The following is an 18,963-nucleotide window of genomic DNA, read 5'->3' as shown; positions in this document are numbered from 1 at the left end:
GCCCCGAGAGCAGGAAGCATCGAGATACAGGTTCGGAATTGAGGCAGGCAACACGGGCTTTAATGGAGCCGATCTCCCGGCAGCCTTGGCAGTCAGTTCTAACCACAGTGGAATCGGGGCCCCAGCCGGATCAGGAGACGCCCGTACGGCTGGTCTTGTTCCAGGCGGAGGATCTGCTGCGCTGCGAGCACTGGTCAGAGAAGAGGATGGGGCCGGTCAGGGGGAGTCCCCGCGGCGGCCTCCGGCCTGTGTCCTCGCCCCGCCCCCCCCCACGTGCACACGTGCCCACACTCACCCAGGAGCAGGTAGAAGACCCGGGCGGCCATCCGGCGGGGGCTGAGGGGGGGCACCAGGCTGCCGAAATCGGGCTCCCTGTTGGCCTGCAGCTCCTGGGCCACCGCCCTGGAGGGATCGGGAGCGGTTGGCTGGAGTCCCAGCGCGGGCCCACCCCGCCGGGGCACCCTCGCCCCGGTACCTGTACACAGCCTCCAGCGACAGCAGCTCGGGCTCCAGGGGCAGCGCCGCAGGCAACTCCAGGGGCATTTCCGGGACCTCGGGCACCGCAGGCAGTGCAGGGGGCTCTGGCTGCTCCGCCTCAGCCCAGGCCCTGGGAGGACACACGGGTCAGGGGGGTGGGGAAGGAGGCAGCTGTGACACTGACGAGGGCCACACCCCGAGTTCACCTGGGCTGGTGGCTTACCACCGTTCTTCTGGGGGGATGAGGCTGATGCGGGACTTCTCTTCCTCCACCGTTTCTAGAGAGATCTCTGTTGGGGGTAGGGGAAGGGCCTGAGTGGGTCTGCTGAGATCGGAGTGGTCGGGACCTTGAGGCCCGCTGGTCGAACCAGATGCCACAGCTGTGCAGTGACTTGCGAGAAGGACCCAGGTAGGAGAACTGAAGAGATCTAGACTTCCTTATGTTAAATGCTTCCTCTAGTAAAATCCGTCAGCAGTAAGGGTACCCATTCCCTGGGACAGTGGCTGGGGTGGTGGCCCTCTCCCCTCCCCAGGTGCCTACCTGAAGACAGCATGAGGGGCCCGCTGGGCTCCTGGGCCTCTCTCGGGACCTGGGGATGGGAGAGCGAGAACTAAGCCCCTGAGCGTCACAGAAGCACCTGGGGCAGGGTGACGCTGTCCTGGCCCTGTACCAGCCTGCGCTCAGGGACAGGACCCAGCACCACTGGCTTGGGTGGGCAGAAGGCAGCCTGCTGGAACTCTGGCAAAGTGGGCCGGCTCCCAAGGGAGGAGGAGGGGGCAGTTACCTCGATATCGCTCAGAGTTTCCATCCTCCTTTCCTCCTCAGCTGCCAACTCCCTCTCAGCCTCCTCCTCAGGCTCCAGGGGTGGCCTTCGCCTGAGCGCTTCTGGGGGTGGCTGGGCACAGTGGGTCCAGAGAGCCAGCAGTTCTGGGGGCAGCCAGCCAGCTGCGGAGGGAGGGGCGGCAGGGACGGGGTTTGAGGCGTGAGGAACACCAAGACAGAGGACCGTGGGTTCAGAATACCCACATGTCAACTCACACCACTCCTTACAGTGAGCTGGGATTCGGAACAGCTCCGTGGGGCTCTTGGCGGTCCTCTCGGGAGGCTGCACCTTTGGCTGCATGGGGGGGGCGGGGGCAGAAGCCCAGTTAGGAGGGAGTGACTCCTCACTGCCCCTTTTCCACTTCTTCACAATTGTTCCAAAGCTTCTGACCTTCCAACTCCCAGGCTCCTGCCTCTGCCTGCCCCGCCCACTGCTAAGCGGTGCCCAGGCATGTGCTATGTGGGGTTACTGAAGGAACGCAGAGAGTTGTCTCTGTGCAAACCTGGAACACGTGCACTTTGGGGATCGTTCCTGGTGCCTCCCCAGAGTTTAGAAGGCCCAGCACACATGGCCCCCAGGCCTCCCTGCCTCCCTCCATGGCCCTCAGAGCCTGGGCTGCACTCACACACTCCCAGCAGTGGGCTCTGGTTTGCAGTTGTTCCTGGAATTTCTCCCGGGAGATCTGAGTCTCCTTGTCCCAGAACAGTAATTGGCGGCGGCGGCGGCGAGCAGGCAGACGCCGAGGATATGGGGGTACTGGGGGCCGCCGCCTCTGAATGGGGAGGGGAGGCGGGGGCAGGGCTACCCATTACTCCTTTTCCTGTCACCTGGGTGGGCTGCAAAACAGGCCCCACATCCCCACTCCAGAGGCACCCCGGGAAAGAGCTGGGGCGGGGCCTCTGAGTGCAGCTCTGACCTCACGTGGGGGGCCCATCTGGGGAGCGCAGGCTGGGTAAAATGGACGGTGGGCAGGGGCACCTTTTACCAATTTGTGCAAAGGCCCGGGTAGGCTAGCAGTGGCCCAGGGCTTGGGGAAGCTGAACACGGATGAGCAGCTCTGGGAGAGGAGGGCAAAGAGGAGGAGAAAGCTTGGAAGGGGCGCTACTCACCTCTGGGATGAGTGGGGCTGGCAGCCGCAGCTCCGGCGGGGGGGTGACCTCTGCAACAACACTCTAGGTCCCAGCTCTGCCACCCCCTTCGCCCTGGCAGCCACCCAGGCAAGAAGCTAGAAGGCGTCCCTTCGGCAAGTTGCAATACAGGGCCTTTGTCTGCAGTAGCCGGGCAGGTCCCCCACGAAGGCCCCAGGCACGGTGGGCACTCACCAGCAAGTAGGGCCTCGGGCTCCCAGCCTACCGGCTTCACCTCCTCGGGGGCCAGGACCAGAGGAGGCTCTGCTACCCCTTCCTCCCTGAGGGGAAAATGGGCAAGAGAAATGAGGCCACAACTGCCGGCACCAGCTCCCTACCTGGCCCAGGGGGTCCTGCCCTTACGGTGCGACAGCTGGAGGTGAGAGCGGGGGTACTACGGTAACCCCCTCTGGAGCCCGGGGCTCCTCCTTGTACTCTGCAGAGAGAAGATGAGGGCTCAGAGCGCAGAAGAGAGGAGATGGGAGCACCGTCCGGGCCCAGCCTGCCTGTGCCGGGGCGCTGACCATCCAGCGCCAGGCGGGCCCTACGCTCCCGCTCCTCCAACAGGATGGCTTCATCTTCCTCAGCAATCAGCAGGTCCAGGTCTCGGCGGCTGACCTCTGGGAGGTCCCGTTCACCCTGGCAAGAGAGGAGGAGTAAGGGGAGGGGACACAATTCCATTTCTGAAAAAGGCAAGTGGCTCTAGGGAGACTGGGTCTGAGAAGCAGGTGGCAGGAGGCCCACTGGGCACTTGCGCGCCAGGCTCAGGGTGTGCTGAAATGGAGACGAGAAGGCAGGACTCGAACAGAGCAGCGGGGAACTCGAGGCGGGCTGGGCTGTCAGAGGCAGGACTCGGGCCTCAGGCTCTCTCGCGAGGGGCCAGCTCACCTCGATCGGCAGCATGCGGATGGGCTCTGCCTCCCGCAGGGTGATGGCCTCCGGAGGCAGCACAGTGACCGGGACCCTATCTGGAGGGGCAGGAAAGTCAGACCAGCTCCTCTGCCACTTTCCGGCTGCCTACACCCATGTGATGGGGCAAAAAGCATGGACTCTGGAATCAAGTCAACCTGGGCTCTGGTCAGGCCCTGGCCAGTCACGGGCAGTCTGACCCTGGCTAGGCTGCTTAACCACTATGGGCCTCACTCTTCTCCTCTGGAGAACGGGGATAAGAATTCTGATCTCACAGGACTCTTGCGAAGCAGAGATAAGGTGACACAAATAAAGTGTCCCTCAGAGGGCCTGGCTCTTAAGAGAAGCTCAATGATGGTCATTTTTTCAGTTCTTGGGCCTTCTAGGCCTCTCCTGGGAAGGAGGCACTCTCTGCTCACCAGGCTTCCTAGGCTCCACGGGGACTTCAGGAGGGACCTCCTCAAGAACTCTCTCTGGGGTTACAGCCTCGAGGAGCCGTCGGATCTTTGGGGAAGATTGGGGACAAAAGAAGGGTTCATCCTCAGCCCCCGTTTTCCCACTTGCACAACCTTATTCAGACAACAGACAAAAATACTCCTTCATGCCACAGCCTTGTGACACCGGCATGCGGTGAGCTCATTCACCATCTGTTCTCCTTTCCTCCCGTTCCTCCCCCCGTTAGCTAGACTTTGTCTATTTTTCTGTGCAGGAAACACTGCACCCTTATGTCGAGTGTTGTGGGGGACAGAAAAGATTCTTGATCTTAAGGAGCCTATGGTCTAACAGGAAGACCAGTGTGTACAGGACCCCAGCAAGAGTCAACACAAAGGGTGCAACAAGGCCCTAGCAGTGTGCTCAGTTCCAAAGCAACATCTGGTTCCGGCCACGGATAAAGGCTCACGGAAAGCCAGGTAGGACTAACTAGTGGAGAACGTGGGTGGCCGTTATGGGCATGGAGCGCTGCGTGCAGTGGGGAACTGGAGGTGCGTCCGAAAGAAGGAAGCAGCATTCTCTTAAGCTGAGGACGTGTCAGGACGTGGATAGAGAAGGACATGGGCGGGGAAACCTGAGGCTAAGAGAGCATAAGGGGCCTGGCTTAGAGCCTTGGCAGTGGGAACTGTGTGGAGAGAAGCTGCCTCTAGGTTGGCCTTGAATAGACGAGTGGAGTGGGCTTTGTCTGCAGGGGTCCACCGTGACAGTCCCCCAGCACGGACTCCTGCAGGGGAGAGCTGTGGCAGACCCAGGAACAGCCCTCCCCTCCTGCGCTGTCAACTCGGCAGCCTGAGGCCTCTGTGGGGAACGAGCCCTACCTGAGGGATTCTGAAGGGGCTGGGAAGTGTGGGACCCACAGACATCATCCCAAAAAAGGGGTCTGGAGCATCTTCCAGGGTCTCCATCATGGCCAGGCGGTTAGGAAGCAGCAGGCTGGGTCTGAGACAGAGAGAATGTGGGCTGCCAAGTACTGCGGCAGAGGGCTGACACCGAGCAGGGAGGACGCCCCCCGAAAGGGGGGGAGCACTCACAGCTCCATCTCCACCATATCAATGCGGATCTGCAGCTGGGCACGGTGCAGGCGCTCCAGGATGTGCTGGATGTCCTCTGCGGGCAGGGAGGTCACAGTCGAGAGCGCGCCTCCGCGCGGGCCAGGCGGCTCTGCCCCATATCCGAGCCTTCCCCGCCTTACCTACGAGGTACTGGCATTGTTGAGAGTAGACCCGGATCACACCGATCTGCAGCTGGGCTGACAGATAGAGGGAGAAGCGGGGCCGGGGCAGGCCGGGCAGCGGGGGCTGAACTCGTACCAGCACGTAATCGAGGATTTCCTCACTGGGGGGACAATGCGCCCTGATCGCCACTGTGCCCACGCCCAGCCCCACGGCCTGGCCCACCCCTTCCAGCTCCCCCCCTTCCCGGCCTTACCAGGTCTTCACCACGTTCACCTTCAGGTACTCGCGTTTCACCAACCGGCTGCCGCGGGTCGCTGCCAGCCTGGAGGGGGTGAGGGTGGGGATGGATTAAGGGGGGGAGCGTCAGGCTGGGGCCCCTGTGTGCCCCTCCCGGCGAGCACGGCCCGGCCCTTACCAGATGGTGGCGAAGCAGCCGGTGTGGCGCTGAAGCACGTTGGGATAGTAGAACATTGTCCCGCCGGGCTTTCACCCTGTCCCCCGCACTCCTCCGCTCGGATCTCAATCTGAATTCTTTGTGGCACGGGGCTTCCCAACACCCTCTCGGCAAAGGGCTTGGAACGGCGGCCCCCGGGGTGGCCCCAGAACGCCAGGTAAAGGAACGGATAACACTCAGGTGTGGGGAAACAATTAGGGCAAGAAGTAAACGGAGGCGCGGACTGCACACACAGCAGTTGGGACGCCCCTCTCCGCCGCTCGGAGTGGGTTCCCACGCCGCGTGGCTGCTTCGAACTTACTGGGACCTTCCGGGTCGGGCTGGAGGTGCAAAGCTCCCCGAGGGCAGGCCCGGGCTGGGCTCCAGGCCGGGTCCCGAGGGAGAACGGGGGTCGTCTGCAGGGGTGCCGGGCTCCCGGGCCTTGCACTCCGCTTGGGCACCTGCAGTCCCCGCGGCACTAGGTCCTGCCGCAGGGGGCGCGTGCTCCGGGGCTTGGCGCCTCCCTCGTCATTAGATGGCGGCGGCCCCCACAACAGCCAATGGGGAACAGGGGTGGGCTTGGGAGCGCTCCGTTCCAGAGCGCCAAGTAGCCCACCTGGGGTCGAGGCAACAGCGGTCTCCCGAGGCAGGCAGCGAGCCAATCAGAAGAACCCCGCGTGCTGCGGGGGGCCATTGTGAGGTGTCCTGACCAATAGGCTCTCGTTCTCGCCTCTGACAACAAGGGTTCCTCGGTGGCACTTCTCTGCCGACCAATGAGCGAGGAGCAAGTGGCACTTCCCTGCCGACCAATGAGCGAGGAGCAAGTGGCACTTCCCTGCCGACCAATGAGCGAGGAGCCAGTCCCAGCCTCGCCCCGCAGGAAGCTTGGTAACAAGGGCATTTCGACCACTAGAAAAGGTCGGGTCATGCCGGGGGCAACTGCCCTGCTCCATTCGGGGCACCTGACCTGAGGTTAGGCCTTGCCCTTTCCCCCTGAAACGCACCAGGTACCAAAGATCGGTCTGCCTCTGTGCCGAGCCTAGGGCCTGTCGTCAGCTGGGCAGGTGGAGACGGTGTGAGGTGGCCTTGGCCGCCACAGATGGATGAGGAAGAAGTCAGATCTCACAGGAAGCATCTCAGTCATTTCCTAAACTTGAACAACATAGGCTGTGGACATGCCCCCTCTGGCTGTTTGCCAGTTGTGAACGTTCTTCCCGCTGAAACAGCCCTCGGCAACGTACCTCTCCGCGTACAAAAGCCATTTACAACTCTCTGTCCCCATGCCTCCTGCCTTTGCACAGCCGTGTGTTTGCCCTCGAATGCCTTTCCCAGCCTTGATCCCAGGGCACGCTTCTGCCTAACAGTCAGCTCTTAACTGCCACTGAGCTGAATCTATTTTAATTCGTTCCTTCAGTCTCTGAGCTCTTGAGATTAAGATCTTTTTTCTTTTTCTTTTTCAACTAGTTCCTGGAAACTAGCACAGTAAACATTTGTCAAATGAATATGCAATTACCCCAAATTTACAACTACAGAAAGTCAAGGCTGATTGAGATTTCAAAATCTAGTTCTTGAAAGCTTCGCAGGACTTGCTTTTACAGATGAGAAAAGACAGAGGCCAATATGACAGTTTTTCCCAGACCACAAAGTTCCCTAATGACAGCCTGGTTGGGAACTCTGCTCTCTTGAATTCCAGTGTTTCTAGTACCTATTCCACTGTGCTTGGCTAAATGAGTTTCTACATATACAAATTGTTTCGATCACTGTACTGTTTATAAGTTCACATTGGGGCACAAAGATGATAAAGTGGGGGCATCTACCCTTAAGGTACTTAGAACCTAGTGTAGGAGATAAGAGAGTAATTTGTTCATTCATCCCTCCGTTCAACAAATACTTATGACAGGCCTACTATGTGCCATGCCCTCCTCTAGGCACTGGAGATAGAGCAAAGAACAAGTCCCTGTTCTCACAGAGTAGGGAAGGAGAGAGACAATAAGTAGACAAACAGAAATATGTTAAGTGGTGATCAGTGCTATGAGAACAACGAGGCAGCATAGGAGAATGGAGAGTAGTGAGGGCTGCTATCTAGGTAGGGTGTTCAGGGAAGCCTTCTCTGAAGAGAGGAAGCAAAATGCACCTACCTGAAGGAAGAATATTTTACAGAAAAAACCCAGCAAGTACAAAGGTCCTGAGGCAGAAATGTGGTGGATTAAGGAGCCTGGAGCAAGAATGGTAAGGGTGAGGTTAGAGAGGAGGATAGGAGCCACATCACAAGGACTGTGGAGGCCACTGTGAGGATTTGGGCTTTTACTCCGAATGAGTCAAGAGCCAAAGGAGGGTTTTGAGCAGAGGAATGACATGATGAGATTTATGCGTTAAGAGGATCTCTACTGTCTTGAGTATAGACAGAAGGTGGACCATTGTGGAGGTAGAAAATATGTAGAAGGAAGCAGAAAGAGATGTGAGAGATCACAGTAGGATGTTCCAAGGTGTTAGTGGTGGAAGCAGAGAAAACTGGTCAGATTCTGGATAGATTCTGAAGGAATAATAATGATGGGCTCTGCTGATGGATTGGATATGGGGTATGACAGAAAATGGAAGAGGACACTATATAATCATAAAGGGAACAATCCAACAAGAAGATAAAACAATTGTAAATATTTATGCACCCAACATGGGAGCACCCAAATACATAGAGCAATTAGTAACAAACAAAAAAGAATAAATAGTAATACAATAATAGTAGGGAACTTTAACCCTCACTTATATCAATGGACAGATCATCTAAACAGAAAGAGACAGTGGCTTTGAATAACACATTGGACCAGATGGATTTAACAGATATATTCAGAACATTCCATCCTGGGGCACCTGGGTGGCTCAGTTGTTAAGGGTCTGCCTTTGGCTCAGGGCGTGATCCTGGAGTTCTGGGATCGAGCCCCACGTCGGGCTCTTCCACTGGGAGCCTGGTTCTTACTCTCCCACTCCCCCTGCTTGTGTTCCCTCTCTTGCTGGCTGTCTCTCTCTCTGTCAAATGAATAAATAAAATCTTAAAAAAAAAAAAAAAAGAACATTCCATCCTAAAACAGCAGAATACACATTCTTTTCAAGTGCACATGGAACATTCTCCAGAATAGATTACATATTAGGCCACAAAACAAGCCTCAACAAATTCAAAAGGATCGAAGTCATACCATGCTTCTTTTCTAACCACAACACTACAAAACTAGAAATCAACCACAAGAAAAAATCCGGAAAGATCAGAAATATATGGAGATTAAATAACATGCTACTAAACAATGAATAAGTCAACCAAGAAATCAAAAAGGATATCAAAAAATACAAAGAGACAAATGAAAATTAAAACACAACGGTCCAGGGATGCGTGGGTGGCTCAGTTGGTTAAGGATCTGCCTTCAGCTCAGGTCATGATCCCAGAGTCCTGGGATCAAGTCCCATGTATCAGGCTCCTTGCTCAGTGGGGAACCTGCTTCTCCCTCTGCTTGCCGCTCCCCCTGCTTGTGCTCACTCTCTCTCTCACAAATAAATAAATAAAATATTAAAAAGACAAACAAACCCAAAGCCCACAACAGTCCAAAACTGTTGGGATGTAGTAAAAGCAGTTCTAAGAGGGAGATTTATAGCAATACAGGCCTACTGCAAGACGCAAGAAAAATCTCAAATAAACCTTACATCTAAAGCTAGAGCTAGAAAAAGAAGAACAAAACCCCAAACCAATAGAAGGAAAGAAGGAAGGAAATAATAAAGATTAGTGCAGAAATAAATGAAATAGAAAGTAAAAATTAAATTTAAAAAAAGGATAGATCAACGAAACTAGGAGGTGGTTCTTTGAAAAGATCAACAAAATTGATAAATCTGTAGCTAGACTCATAAAAATAAAAAGAGAACTCAAAATCAGAAATGAAAGAGGAGAAAATAATCAACACCACAGAAATACAAAATATTATCAAAGAATATTATGAAGAATTACATACCAACAACTTGGACAACCTAGAAGAAATGGGTAAATTCCTGGAAACATAACTGAATCAGAGAAATAGAAAATTTGAACAGACTGATTACCAGCAATAAAATTGAATCAGTAATCAAAAAACTGTCAAACAAAGTCCAGGACTGGATGGCTTCGCAGGTGAAATCTACCAAACATTTAAAAAGGAGTTAATATCTATTCTTTTCAAACTATTCCAAAAAATAGGGGCACCTGGATGGCTCAGTTGGTTAAGCATCTACCTTTGGCTCAGGTCATGATCCCAGAGCCCTGGGATCAAGCCCCACGTTGGGCTCCCTGCTCAGTGGGGAGCCTGCTTCCTCTCCCACTCCCTTTGCTTGTTTTCTCTCTCTCAACCTGTCAAATAAGTAAATAAAATCTTTAAAAAAAAAATAGAAGAGGAAGGAATGCTTCCAAATTCATTGTATGAGGTGAGCATTGCCCTGATATGAAAACCAGACAAAGACACCACAAAAAAAGAAAACTATGGGCCAATAGTTCTGATGAGCAGAGATGCAAAAGTCCTCAACAAAATATTAGCAATCTGAATCCAACAATACACTAAAAAAATCATTCATAATGATCAACTGGGATTTATTCCTGGGTTGCAAGGGGGATTCGATATTCGCAAATCAATCGTGATATGTCATACCAATAAGAGAAAGGATTAAAAAAATGATCATTTCAATAAATGCGGAAAAAACATTTGACAAAGTACAACATTCATTCATAATAAAAACCCTCAACAACGTACGTTTAGAGGGAACATAGCTCAACATTATAAAGGCCATATATGAAAAACCCACAGCTAACAGCATTCTGAATGGGCAAAAACTGAAAGCTTTTCCCCTAAGGTCAGGAGCAAGGTAAGGATGTCCACTCTCACAACTTTTATTCAACATAGTACGAGAAGTCTTAGCCACAGCAATCAGACAAGAAAAAGGAATAAGAGGCATCCAAATTGGTAAGGAAGGAGTAAAAATTTCACTATTTGCAGATGACATGATACTATATCTAGAAAACCCTAAAAACTTCATCAAGAAACTACTAGAACTGATTGATGAATTCAGTAGGGTCACGGGACACAAAACCAACGTACAGAAATCCAGTGCATTTCTATATACTAATAATGAAACAGCAGAAAGAGAAATTAAGAAAACAAACCTATTTACAATTGTACCCAAAATAATAAAATACCTAGAAATAAACCTAATCAAAGAGGTAAAAGATCTGTACTCTAAAAAGTATAAAACACCGATGAAAGAAATTGAATATGACACAAAGAAAGGGAAAGACATTCCATGCCCATGAGTTGGATGAACAAATATTGTTAAAGTGTCTATACCACCCAAAGCAATCTACAGATTTAGTGCAATCCCTATCAAAAGAGCAACAGTATTTTTCAAAGAACTGGAATAAACAATCCTAAAATTTGTATGCAACCACAAAAAATCTCAAATAGCCAAAGCAATCCTGAGAAAGAAGACCAAAGCTGGAGGCATCATAACTCCAGACTTCAAGTTATATTACAAAGCTATAGTAATCAAAACTATACGGTACTGGCATAAAAACAGACACATAGAGGGGTGCCTGGGTGGTGCAGTTGAGTGTCCGACTCTTAGTTTTGGCTCAGGTCGTGATCTCAGGGGCCTGGGATCGAGCCCTGTGTCTGGCTCTGTGCTCAGTGGAGGGTCTGCTTGGGAGTCTCTCTCCCTCTGCCCCTCCCACTTGTGCTTGTTCTCTACAATCAATCAATCAATCAATCAATCAATATTTTAAAAAAAATAGACACATTGATCAGTGGAAGAGAATAGAGAACCTGGAATTAAACCCACAATGATACAGTCAATGAATCTTCAAAAAAGGAGGCAAGAATATCAATGGGAAAGAGACAGTCTCTTCAACAAATGGTGGTGGGAAAGCTGGACAGCAACATGCAAAAGAATGCATCTGGACCACTTTCTTACACCATACATAAAAATAAACTGAATGCAGATATAGGACCTAAATGTGAGACTTAAAAACCACGAAAACCTTAGAACAGAGCACAGGCAGTAATTTCTCTGACATCAGCTGTACCATTTTTCTAGATAGGTCTCCTGAGGCAAGGGAAACAAAAGCAAAAATAAACTATTGGGACTACATAAAAATTAAAAGCTTCTGCATAGCAAAGGAAACCACAACAAAACTAAAAGGCAATCTACTGAATGGGAGAAGATATTTGCAAATGACATATCTCATAAAGGGTTATATAATATATATAACCTATATATATTTTATATATACATATATATATCCTATATATATTATAAAATATATAAAGAACTTCTACAACTCATCACCAAAATAACCAAACAGTCCAATTAAAAAATGGGCAGAAGACATGAACAGACATTTCTCGAAAGCAGGCATAGAGATGGCGGCCAACAGACACATGAAGAGAAGCTCAGCGACACTCATTCTCCAGGAGATGCGAATCAAAACCACAATGAGTTATCACCTCACACCTCTCAGAATGGCTAAAAGCAAAAACACAAGAAACAACAGGTGTCAGAGAGGATGTGGAGAAAAAGGAACCCTGTGCACTGTGGGTGGGAATGCAAACCAGTGCAGCCGCTGCAGACAACAGTATGGAAGTTCCTTAATAAATTAAAAATAGAACTACTGGGGCACCTGGGTGGCTCAGTGGGTTAAGTGTCTGCCTTCAGCTCAGGTCATGATTCCAGGGTCCTGGGATTGAGCCCCACACCCGGCTCCCTGCTCGGTGGGGAATCTGCTTCTTCCTCTACTCCTCCCCCCTGGTTGTGTTCTCTCTCTCTAATAAATACATAAAATCTTTAAAAAATTATAAAAATAAAAACAGTACTATAGGATCCAGTAATTCCACTACAGGGTATTTACCCAAAGAATATGAAAGCACTAATTCAAAAGGATACATGCACCCCTATGTTTATGGCAGCATTACCGCCAAGAGCCAAACTATGGAAGCAGCCCAGGTGTCCATCGATGGATAAATGGATAAAGAATTGTACACGTGAAACTAATTTAACACTGTATGTTAACTATACTAAAATTAAAATTAAAAAGAAAGGAAAAGAAAGAAAATGGAAGTCAAGGAGGTAGCAAGTGCAATTAAGGGCGAGGAGGGATTTTAGCAAACCGAGGGCACAACACAGTTCACGTGCCTGTGTGCTCAGTACCTGCTTTCTTCCCTGCTAATGCGTATGCCTCTTTGGGCTCTTGGCTTCTCAGGAGGATGATGGGCAAGACTGAAGAGAAGGAAGGTCCAAGGAGGCAGAAAGGCTCGAAGGCAGCACTGAAGTTTGTCGGATGCGACAGTAAGAAGATCCTTGAGGATCTAGGCTTGTAGGTTTTGATCACGTAGGTGAGCCAGGGGAGGCTTATAAGAGCGACATGACAGGGAAGAGTCTGATCTGGGAGGCCCCTCTCCTCCAAGCTGGTGTCCCCTACGCGAAGGCGGAAGCTGGAGGTTGCGGCATCAGCTAAGTGGTTGACTTAGGTCTGAACTGGTCTGCTGGACGTGAGTGGAGAGGTAAGATGACAAGTGGCCTGTGAAGGGAGAGCTTTCAGTTTGGTGGCAAAATAAACACAGGGGTTAGGGAGAGGAATGTCAGCTGATTTGGAGCCCTCAAATCTCAGCCAACAGAGTGTGGGTGACATGGCAGTCTAGGCCATCTGTCTAGGCCAGATGGTCTCTTGTGGGGCTTAGGTAGAGCAAGGAAACCAGGTGGGGGGGCCCCTTCTGTTGGGGTGACAGTGCCCCATGTGCTGGGAGAAGAGGCACCGGGGCCTGGCCTCCCTCAGCATAGGAAGCTCAGCAGCTCTTTCCTCTGGCTCCCCCTCCCTTCGCAGGCCCCAGTGCCTCTAACCCATAGTTTGAGGGAACTTCAAGTTCTCCTGTTCATTTAGACCTCAGTCCAACCCTATGCCTGTTGCAAGGCCTGAATCAAAGGACTGTAGCCAAGAACAGTGGAGCCCAGATTTTTCCATGTGAAGTTGATGGTAACAACAGCTGTAAGGCTGTGCTCTTCTTGGTGGATAACCTCGATCCCCTCCCCAGGCCCCGAACCCACAGAGCCCAGACAGCTTCCTAGCCAGAACCTGCGGGTGGAGGAGAGGAAAGGGGCCCGGAGAGGTCAGCAGGAAGAGAACCCAAGTTCCTCACTCTCAAATAACACCTTTAGCACTTCCCTGTGACCCCTGCTACCTTTTCATCCCAACAAAGCAGATACTGACTCCTCTTTCAATAATGTTTTATTTTAAATCCCTACTGAACACCTATGAAGAAAATATAAAGTGCTTGGCTTTAGGATTGGGGGAAGAGGGAAAGAGCCCCTGAGTTCACACCACCTGGACTTTCCCAGGTCAGTTTCTCAGAGATGAAAGAAGACCTATCTTAAAAAAAAAAAAAAAAAAAAAGTGGTGGGGTGGATAAAAATCACCCTTGAGTTCTCCGCCAGCCAGGGACACGGGCAGTTCCGGGACGTAGCCGTCTGAGACAACCACTGAGAATTATCACTGAGGGAGGCAGGTGAGCAGTGTGGAGAATCAGTCCCTTTCAAAGGAGATAGGAGGAAGAGAGAGGAGAGGCGGAAGGTGGGTCCCCCAGGCTCTGCAGCAGGGACACAGCGGCTGCCTGCTCCTCTGGAGTCTCCTCCAGTAGATGCCGGGCGAAGGCCTGCTCCATCTGCGCCAGACAGGGTGGGCAAGGGACGCTCGTGAGCACAGCTGGGGCAGACACCACCCCCAGGAGTTCCCTTCCCCCGGAGGCCCCTTCTCCTCCTGAAACCCCCCACCCCCCCCACAGGCAGACCGGTCTTCCCCTGCCCTGAACTCACCTGCACTGTGATAAGACTCTTTGGGGTATGATTGGGGCTGGGGCTTTCCTCCCAGAAATTCAGTGTCACCTGGAACTTGGGTGGGGGGCCCAGACCCTGGAAGTACCTGGCCAAGTCTGATGAAAGAGAAAGGGTCAAGGGTTGGAAGAGAGAAAAAATAAAAAAAAGGAGAAGAAGAGGGAGGTCACAGGCAGGAAAGGAACAGAGAGGGGCCCATCCTGCACCCTGGACAAAGAGGCTGGGGCCAGCTGGAGACCAAGGCCAGAACAAGAGCCGCAGGGTCACGAGACTGTTGCCTCACACCAGGAGAAATGCCAGCAACTAAGGTGCTACTCACCCGTGTGCAAATAGGAAAGGGTACCCTTCTCCGAGTAAGAAGTGTTTTAACGTCTGATCTTTACACAACCTGCAAAGCTCTCTGCCGGAGAGCTTAGAGTTCCCATGGCAGCAGCCTGGGCTGCTGACACAGAGGGGCACCCTCCCCACCAAGGGCACCCATGGCCCCAGCACGCTCCTGCCCCGTGGCCCCCATACTCCTGGCCCCTAACTCGCAAGGTCAGATTTAGAAGTGAATGGAGACAGAAGTGGACGGGAGAAGGGCGACCAGAGGAGCTGCCTGGGGTGTAGCAGGGTCGGGGTGGGTAACGTGCACCAGCTCTCCCGAATACGCTGACGGCGTGGGTGCAAGTGTAGATGCAGGGGAGGCCCGGGGGCGCACCTTCCCGTTACTGGCTGCGGCCGTGCGGGGGCAGTCCCCGAGAAGGGACGCTGTGCTGAGCTCCACCGGAGCCTCATCGTCCAAGGCCTGGGCTGGGGCAGGGCGGCTGCCAGGCAGCTGCAGGGCAGAGCACAGGGCCCCGCGGGCTGTGCACTGCGCACGTGCAGGGCGCCACGCAGGAGCCCTAAGGAAGGATCTACTGGAGGACACGGGGGCGCCAGAGTCTACCAGGTCCCGAGGGGTAAGAGGCAGGGGCAGGGGCTCCCCTCACCTCTGCAGAAGTAGGTGGTTCTGAAGAGCTCCACGCACTCATTGCTGGGCAGCAGATGCGGCCCCGGGCCAGGTGGTGCCTGGGGCGCGTTCCAGGAGACGGGGATGGGGCAGAGGCGCTGCACGAAGACGCCCCGGGAGTTGCTGGCTACCAGGACGCCCCTCTCGATCTGGCTCAGCAGGCGCTGGGTGGGCTCTCGGGGGTCAGGCTTGGGAAAGACCACCTGCTCCATTCCGCACCGGGTGCCCGAGGGCTCGGCCACGAGGCGGCAGTCCAGGCTCTGCACCTGGGCCTCACCCACCACGCGCCCGCCGTAGATGAAGGTGAGCAGCAGCGAGTAGTCTGCGGACAGAGAACGACCAGGTGCACCCGCAGTTCGCCCGAGGGGGCCGCCTGGTCAGCACCAGGGCCTGCGGGAGATGAGGAGGGGCTCCTCACGAATCCCGCATCCTCATTTTGCTCGTGAGAACCGTGAGATCCAGAGAGGGAAACCAAGCCAGGGCGGGGGGTAGCGGCTTCACCTTCTGAGGTCAGAGAAGGCACCTCCCTCCTCATCCGCGCTCTCACCACCCTCACCAGCCAAGGGACTTCCTGTCACTCAGGAGAGGAACTGACACAAATGCCCCCTGAGGCCCTAGGGCTTAATGCCCCGGGTCTTACAGTTTATAAGAAGGTCCCCGAGATGCTTGTCTCAAAGTGGATCTCCAGGGACCAGAGTGGATAGGGGGTATTTCTGAGAAGTGAGCTATTTGGAGTGTGGAGTCTGGGCAGGTGCACTGCCTAGAAACCGGCGCCTCTGTCTGGGTAAGGTGGGCCCAGTCCGCTACAAGCCCTAACAGATCCGGTAACACACGTGTGACTACAGGGAGACAACCTGGGGGGACAGGGAGCAGGGATGAGTCAGAAGTGCCGCGCACCTGAGTCTGGAGGGGGCAGAAACTCCAATGACACCTGATCTCCTTGGAAAGGGGCTTCAGCTGTGCTTGTATCTATAAGGCAAGCAGAGGTGTACCGTTCAGAATGAGAACGGGGAATCCAAGGGCCAGAGGCTGTGGCACGGGGGCGACGAACAGAGGCAGGGGCGGTGGTACCTTCCTGAGGCTCAGGGCTGTTGCTGCCGCTGCTGCTCCCAAAGTTTGAAAGGCCTGTTGCCCCATTGGCCCCCACCTCCTCCTGCAGACACAGTGTCTATCGTTGGTGCACCCTCCCCCAGTTACTGTCCTGCCCTCAGGCCCCCCTCCCCCATTCCCTCCCCAGCTCTTACATTTCTGAGGGGGTCCTCAAACAAGGAGGGACTGAGCACGCAGTTCTTTGTGTTACCCTCATCTTCCTCCTTCTCAGAGGACACAGAACTGTGACGTCGCTTTGATGGTGATTTCTGAGTCCCCGACTGAGCTGTGGAATATTGTGGAGCGGGGGAGAGGTCAGGGCCTTAAGCGCAGACAGCAGGTAGGACAGGAGGCAGTGAAAGGAAGGGCAGGCCCAGGCAGGGGAACCTGGGCAGCAGCTCCCCAAGGACAGGGACAGGGCAGAACTCCGAATGAGGAACCTGGGGAGAGGCCCAGCGCCCTCCAAGAAGGCTCCTGTCTCCATCCTCCCCCTGTCCCCAGTCTGCTGCTTCAGAGCGGTTGGGCAAGGGGACACCCACCAGGGAGGGTCCCTGATGGCGGCAGCAGCCGATACACCTTGTAGGGCTCAGCTCCGTCCCTATGGCCGTTCTCAGGAACCTCCTCAAATTCAGGACTCTTGTTGAGGGCACAGCGTAGACGAGTCTTCCAGATAGCAGGGCCTTCCGTGTCCCCTTCCTTGTACTTCCCCTTAAATATCGCCCACGCCTTCAAAACACAGGAAGTAAAGCAGAGATGGCATGTCACGCCCTGGCTGGCTCTCTACTCCCGCTGGCTTCGCGGACACGCCTCCTGAGCAGGGGCACAGAAGGGCCAGCGCTAGGGTTTATGCTCTGCTACCACCGCCCGAAATCCTTAACAATTTCTGCACTTTCACTTTGTATCGGGCTGTGTCCATTAGGCAGCCGGTTCAACCCTCCCATCTCCCCTTCTCTGAAGCCCAGGCTGACAATCCCTGGAGGGTGAGAGCTTCAGTGTCTACACCACCCTTCCCTCGGAGGGGCTCGTTTCCGGGCTCTCTTACCTTGAAGAAGGCAGCATCCTGGTCCTCCCGGAAGTCCTGCTTGCCCGCGTGCTTCCAGGGGATCCGGAACATGGTCTTGGCTGCATCGTCCCAGCACACCCCGGGGAACTGCCCGCTCTCCACTTGCTCCACCACCCAGTTCCGCAGTTTTCGGGTGCAGCGTGCCCTGCCTGATGCCATCCTGGGGACAAGAGTCGCAGGCAGCATCAGTGGAACTGACGCCGTGGGAGGGAACATCTGCTGAGAGCCTCACCCATGGGGTTGGATCCTGGCCAGTACCCCCAGTGATCCCATCCATCTTTTGCCTGTAGACATTTCTCAAAATTCTGGGGCCAAATTGTGTCGTTTCTCTCTTCACTAGTAATGACGAAGAAATAACATCCCTTTTAACATCTCAAGCTGTGACATCTGGAAGGAAACTTCAGGTGTTGGTTTTAATTTTAAGACTTTTTGGGAAATCTGCTGTCTGGCAGAGAACTCCCTTGCTTGGTGTGGCTCGTGGAGAGAGGCCCCGTCTCTAGCCCAAGCATTTGCAGAAGCAGTATCGGCTTCTGAGTTGCCCCTTCGGTCGCTCACCCACCACCCCCAAACCTAGGTTTGACCCCACCAACTCTTCTCCTCTGCTTGCTTCTGGGGTAGGTGGGGCAGAGCTGTGGAGGAAGTGGGCAGGGCCAGGAGGCAAGAAAACAAACAGGGGCAGCTGGAGCCGGGGCTGGGACTTCCCTCAACAACCCAGCAACGGGGCCTCCTGTCCTTTACCTCTAGGGCTGAGGACCTTGGCCCCTGGTCCCTGGCTCACTCGGGCCAACCCACCCCGCGTCCTGGCTCACAGGCCCCCTGTATATTCCTGTTCCGCCGAGGGGCCCCAGGAGCCCCGCCCCCCGGCCCTCGCCTCCAATCCGGCCGGGCCTTCCAGCTCTAGACCCAGGCAAACGTGCACTCTCTGCCCGTCTTACCTGCGCCGCTCGCTGACTGTCCGAGGATGCAGCTGCCCTCGGCTCAGCAGCCGTCCAGGGAACGTTCTGATCTCTCCTCCCCTTCCTACAGTCCCCACCCTAAGTTTCAGTTCTCCTCCAGGCAGGGCCTTTTCTCAGAAATCACGTGACCCGAGCTGCAGGGCAACGGCACGCCACGAGGGGGCAGCAGCATCTGAGGACCTCACTGTTGGAATCCCACTGTCGGAAACTGGAGGGCCCCTCCCTGCTCAGGCTTATTCCCCCCGCCCCCAACCCCCTTAGCTACCCGCTGATCTCTGTGACACTGCTTCTTCCCAGGGAGGCCAGGGTCCTGGCCTGAGGCCTCTGGTTGGCCCTATACCACCTGTGCATCTGTGTTTCCCCCCTTGTGCCTGCCTGGGGCCTAGTAGGTGACCTCAAATACCAGCTGAATTCGAAGAAGGAACAAAGGAGGCAGGGGAGGAGAAAGCCCAGGCCAGGGAGCGGGCTGGGGAGCGCCTCCTTGGTCATCCACGGTGTCAATTCCTTCCTGGCCCTGAGTCCAAGGAGGGTCAGGCGGGGGGCT

General features: G+C 54.0%; 2 protein-coding genes across 11 annotated transcripts; both read right to left on the bottom strand.

Annotated features, from left to right (window-relative positions):
* Nucleotides 1-38: 38 nt before the first annotated feature.
* On the bottom strand, nucleotides 39-13,852 carry REC8 (REC8 meiotic recombination protein). Of its 9 annotated transcripts, none has more exons than XM_019801613.2 (20): nucleotides 12,644-13,852; nucleotides 6,442-6,589; nucleotides 5,420-6,236; nucleotides 5,258-5,326; nucleotides 5,022-5,164; nucleotides 4,861-4,936; nucleotides 4,648-4,768; nucleotides 3,757-3,841; nucleotides 3,317-3,396; nucleotides 2,953-3,067; nucleotides 2,792-2,864; nucleotides 2,624-2,709; nucleotides 2,411-2,460; nucleotides 1,927-2,073; nucleotides 1,263-1,595; nucleotides 1,019-1,067; nucleotides 701-914; nucleotides 476-607; nucleotides 296-402; nucleotides 39-190 (listed from the first exon to the last, which is right to left on the bottom strand). In XM_019801613.2, exons 3-20 carry the CDS (start codon nucleotides 5,473-5,475, stop codon nucleotides 99-101), a joined length of 2,028 nt encoding a protein of 675 aa, XP_019657172.1. In that variant the 5' UTR covers nucleotides 5,476-6,236; nucleotides 6,442-6,589; nucleotides 12,644-13,852; the 3' UTR covers nucleotides 39-98. The 9 variants fall into 9 exon arrangements, with proteins under 9 accessions (XP_019657172.1, XP_019657173.1, XP_019657175.1 ...); XM_019801614.2 differs by having other exon boundaries at nucleotides 6,442-6,584; XM_019801616.2 differs by lacking the exon at nucleotides 12,644-13,852 and having other exon boundaries at nucleotides 1,263-1,423; nucleotides 1,529-1,595; nucleotides 6,442-8,148.
* Nucleotides 13,853-13,888: 36 nt separating this feature from the next.
* Nucleotides 13,889-18,340, bottom strand: IRF9 (interferon regulatory factor 9). 2 transcript variants are annotated; one of them, XR_004622153.1, is made up of 9 exons: nucleotides 17,443-18,340; nucleotides 16,940-17,126; nucleotides 16,556-16,686; nucleotides 16,383-16,464; nucleotides 16,209-16,280; nucleotides 15,292-15,633; nucleotides 15,021-15,137; nucleotides 14,303-14,418; nucleotides 14,135-14,151 (listed from the first exon to the last, which is right to left on the bottom strand). XR_004622153.1 is itself a non-coding variant. In XM_034648381.1 (8 exons), exons 1-8 carry the CDS (start codon nucleotides 17,677-17,679, stop codon nucleotides 14,023-14,025), a joined length of 1,296 nt encoding a protein of 431 aa, XP_034504272.1. In that variant the 5' UTR covers nucleotides 17,680-18,333; the 3' UTR covers nucleotides 13,889-14,022. The 2 variants fall into 2 exon arrangements, 1 of the variants encoding a protein (XP_034504272.1); XM_034648381.1 differs by lacking the exon at nucleotides 15,021-15,137 and having other exon boundaries at nucleotides 13,889-14,151; nucleotides 17,443-18,333.
* Between the last annotated feature and the right edge of the window lie 623 nt (nucleotides 18,341-18,963).

Source organism: Ailuropoda melanoleuca, chromosome 20, assembly GCF_002007445.2.
Source record: "Ailuropoda melanoleuca isolate Jingjing chromosome 20, ASM200744v2, whole genome shotgun sequence".
Lineage (NCBI taxonomy): Eukaryota > Metazoa > Chordata > Mammalia > Carnivora > Ursidae > Ailuropoda > Ailuropoda melanoleuca.
The sequence above is the reverse complement of the archived record's forward strand: the minus strand, read 5'-3'. Positions and strand labels throughout refer to the sequence as shown.

Coding starts and splice junctions, on each gene's coding strand:
- REC8 (XM_019801613.2), bottom strand. CDS start 5,475: ATGTTCTACTATCCCAACGTGCTTCAGCGCCACACCGGCTGCTTCGCC. Junction 5,165..5,257: donor GTGAACGTGGTGAAGACCTG/GTAAGGCCGGGA, acceptor TTGTCCCCCCAG/TGAGGAAATCCTCGATTACG. Junction 2,865..2,952: donor GGCCCGCCTGGCGCTGGATG/GTCAGCGCCCCG, acceptor TTCTCTCTGCAG/AGTACAAGGAGGAGCCCCGG.
- IRF9 (XM_034648381.1), bottom strand. CDS start 17,679: ATGTTCCCTCCCACGGCGTCAGTTCCACTGATGCTGCCTGCGACTCTT. Junction 17,127..17,442: donor AGGATGCTGCCTTCTTCAAG/GTAAGAGAGCCC, acceptor TGTGTTTTGAAG/GCGTGGGCGATATTTAAGGG. Junction 14,152..14,302: donor AGAGTCTTATCACAGTGCAG/GTGAGTTCAGGG, acceptor TGTCTGGCGCAG/ATGGAGCAGGCCTTCGCCCG.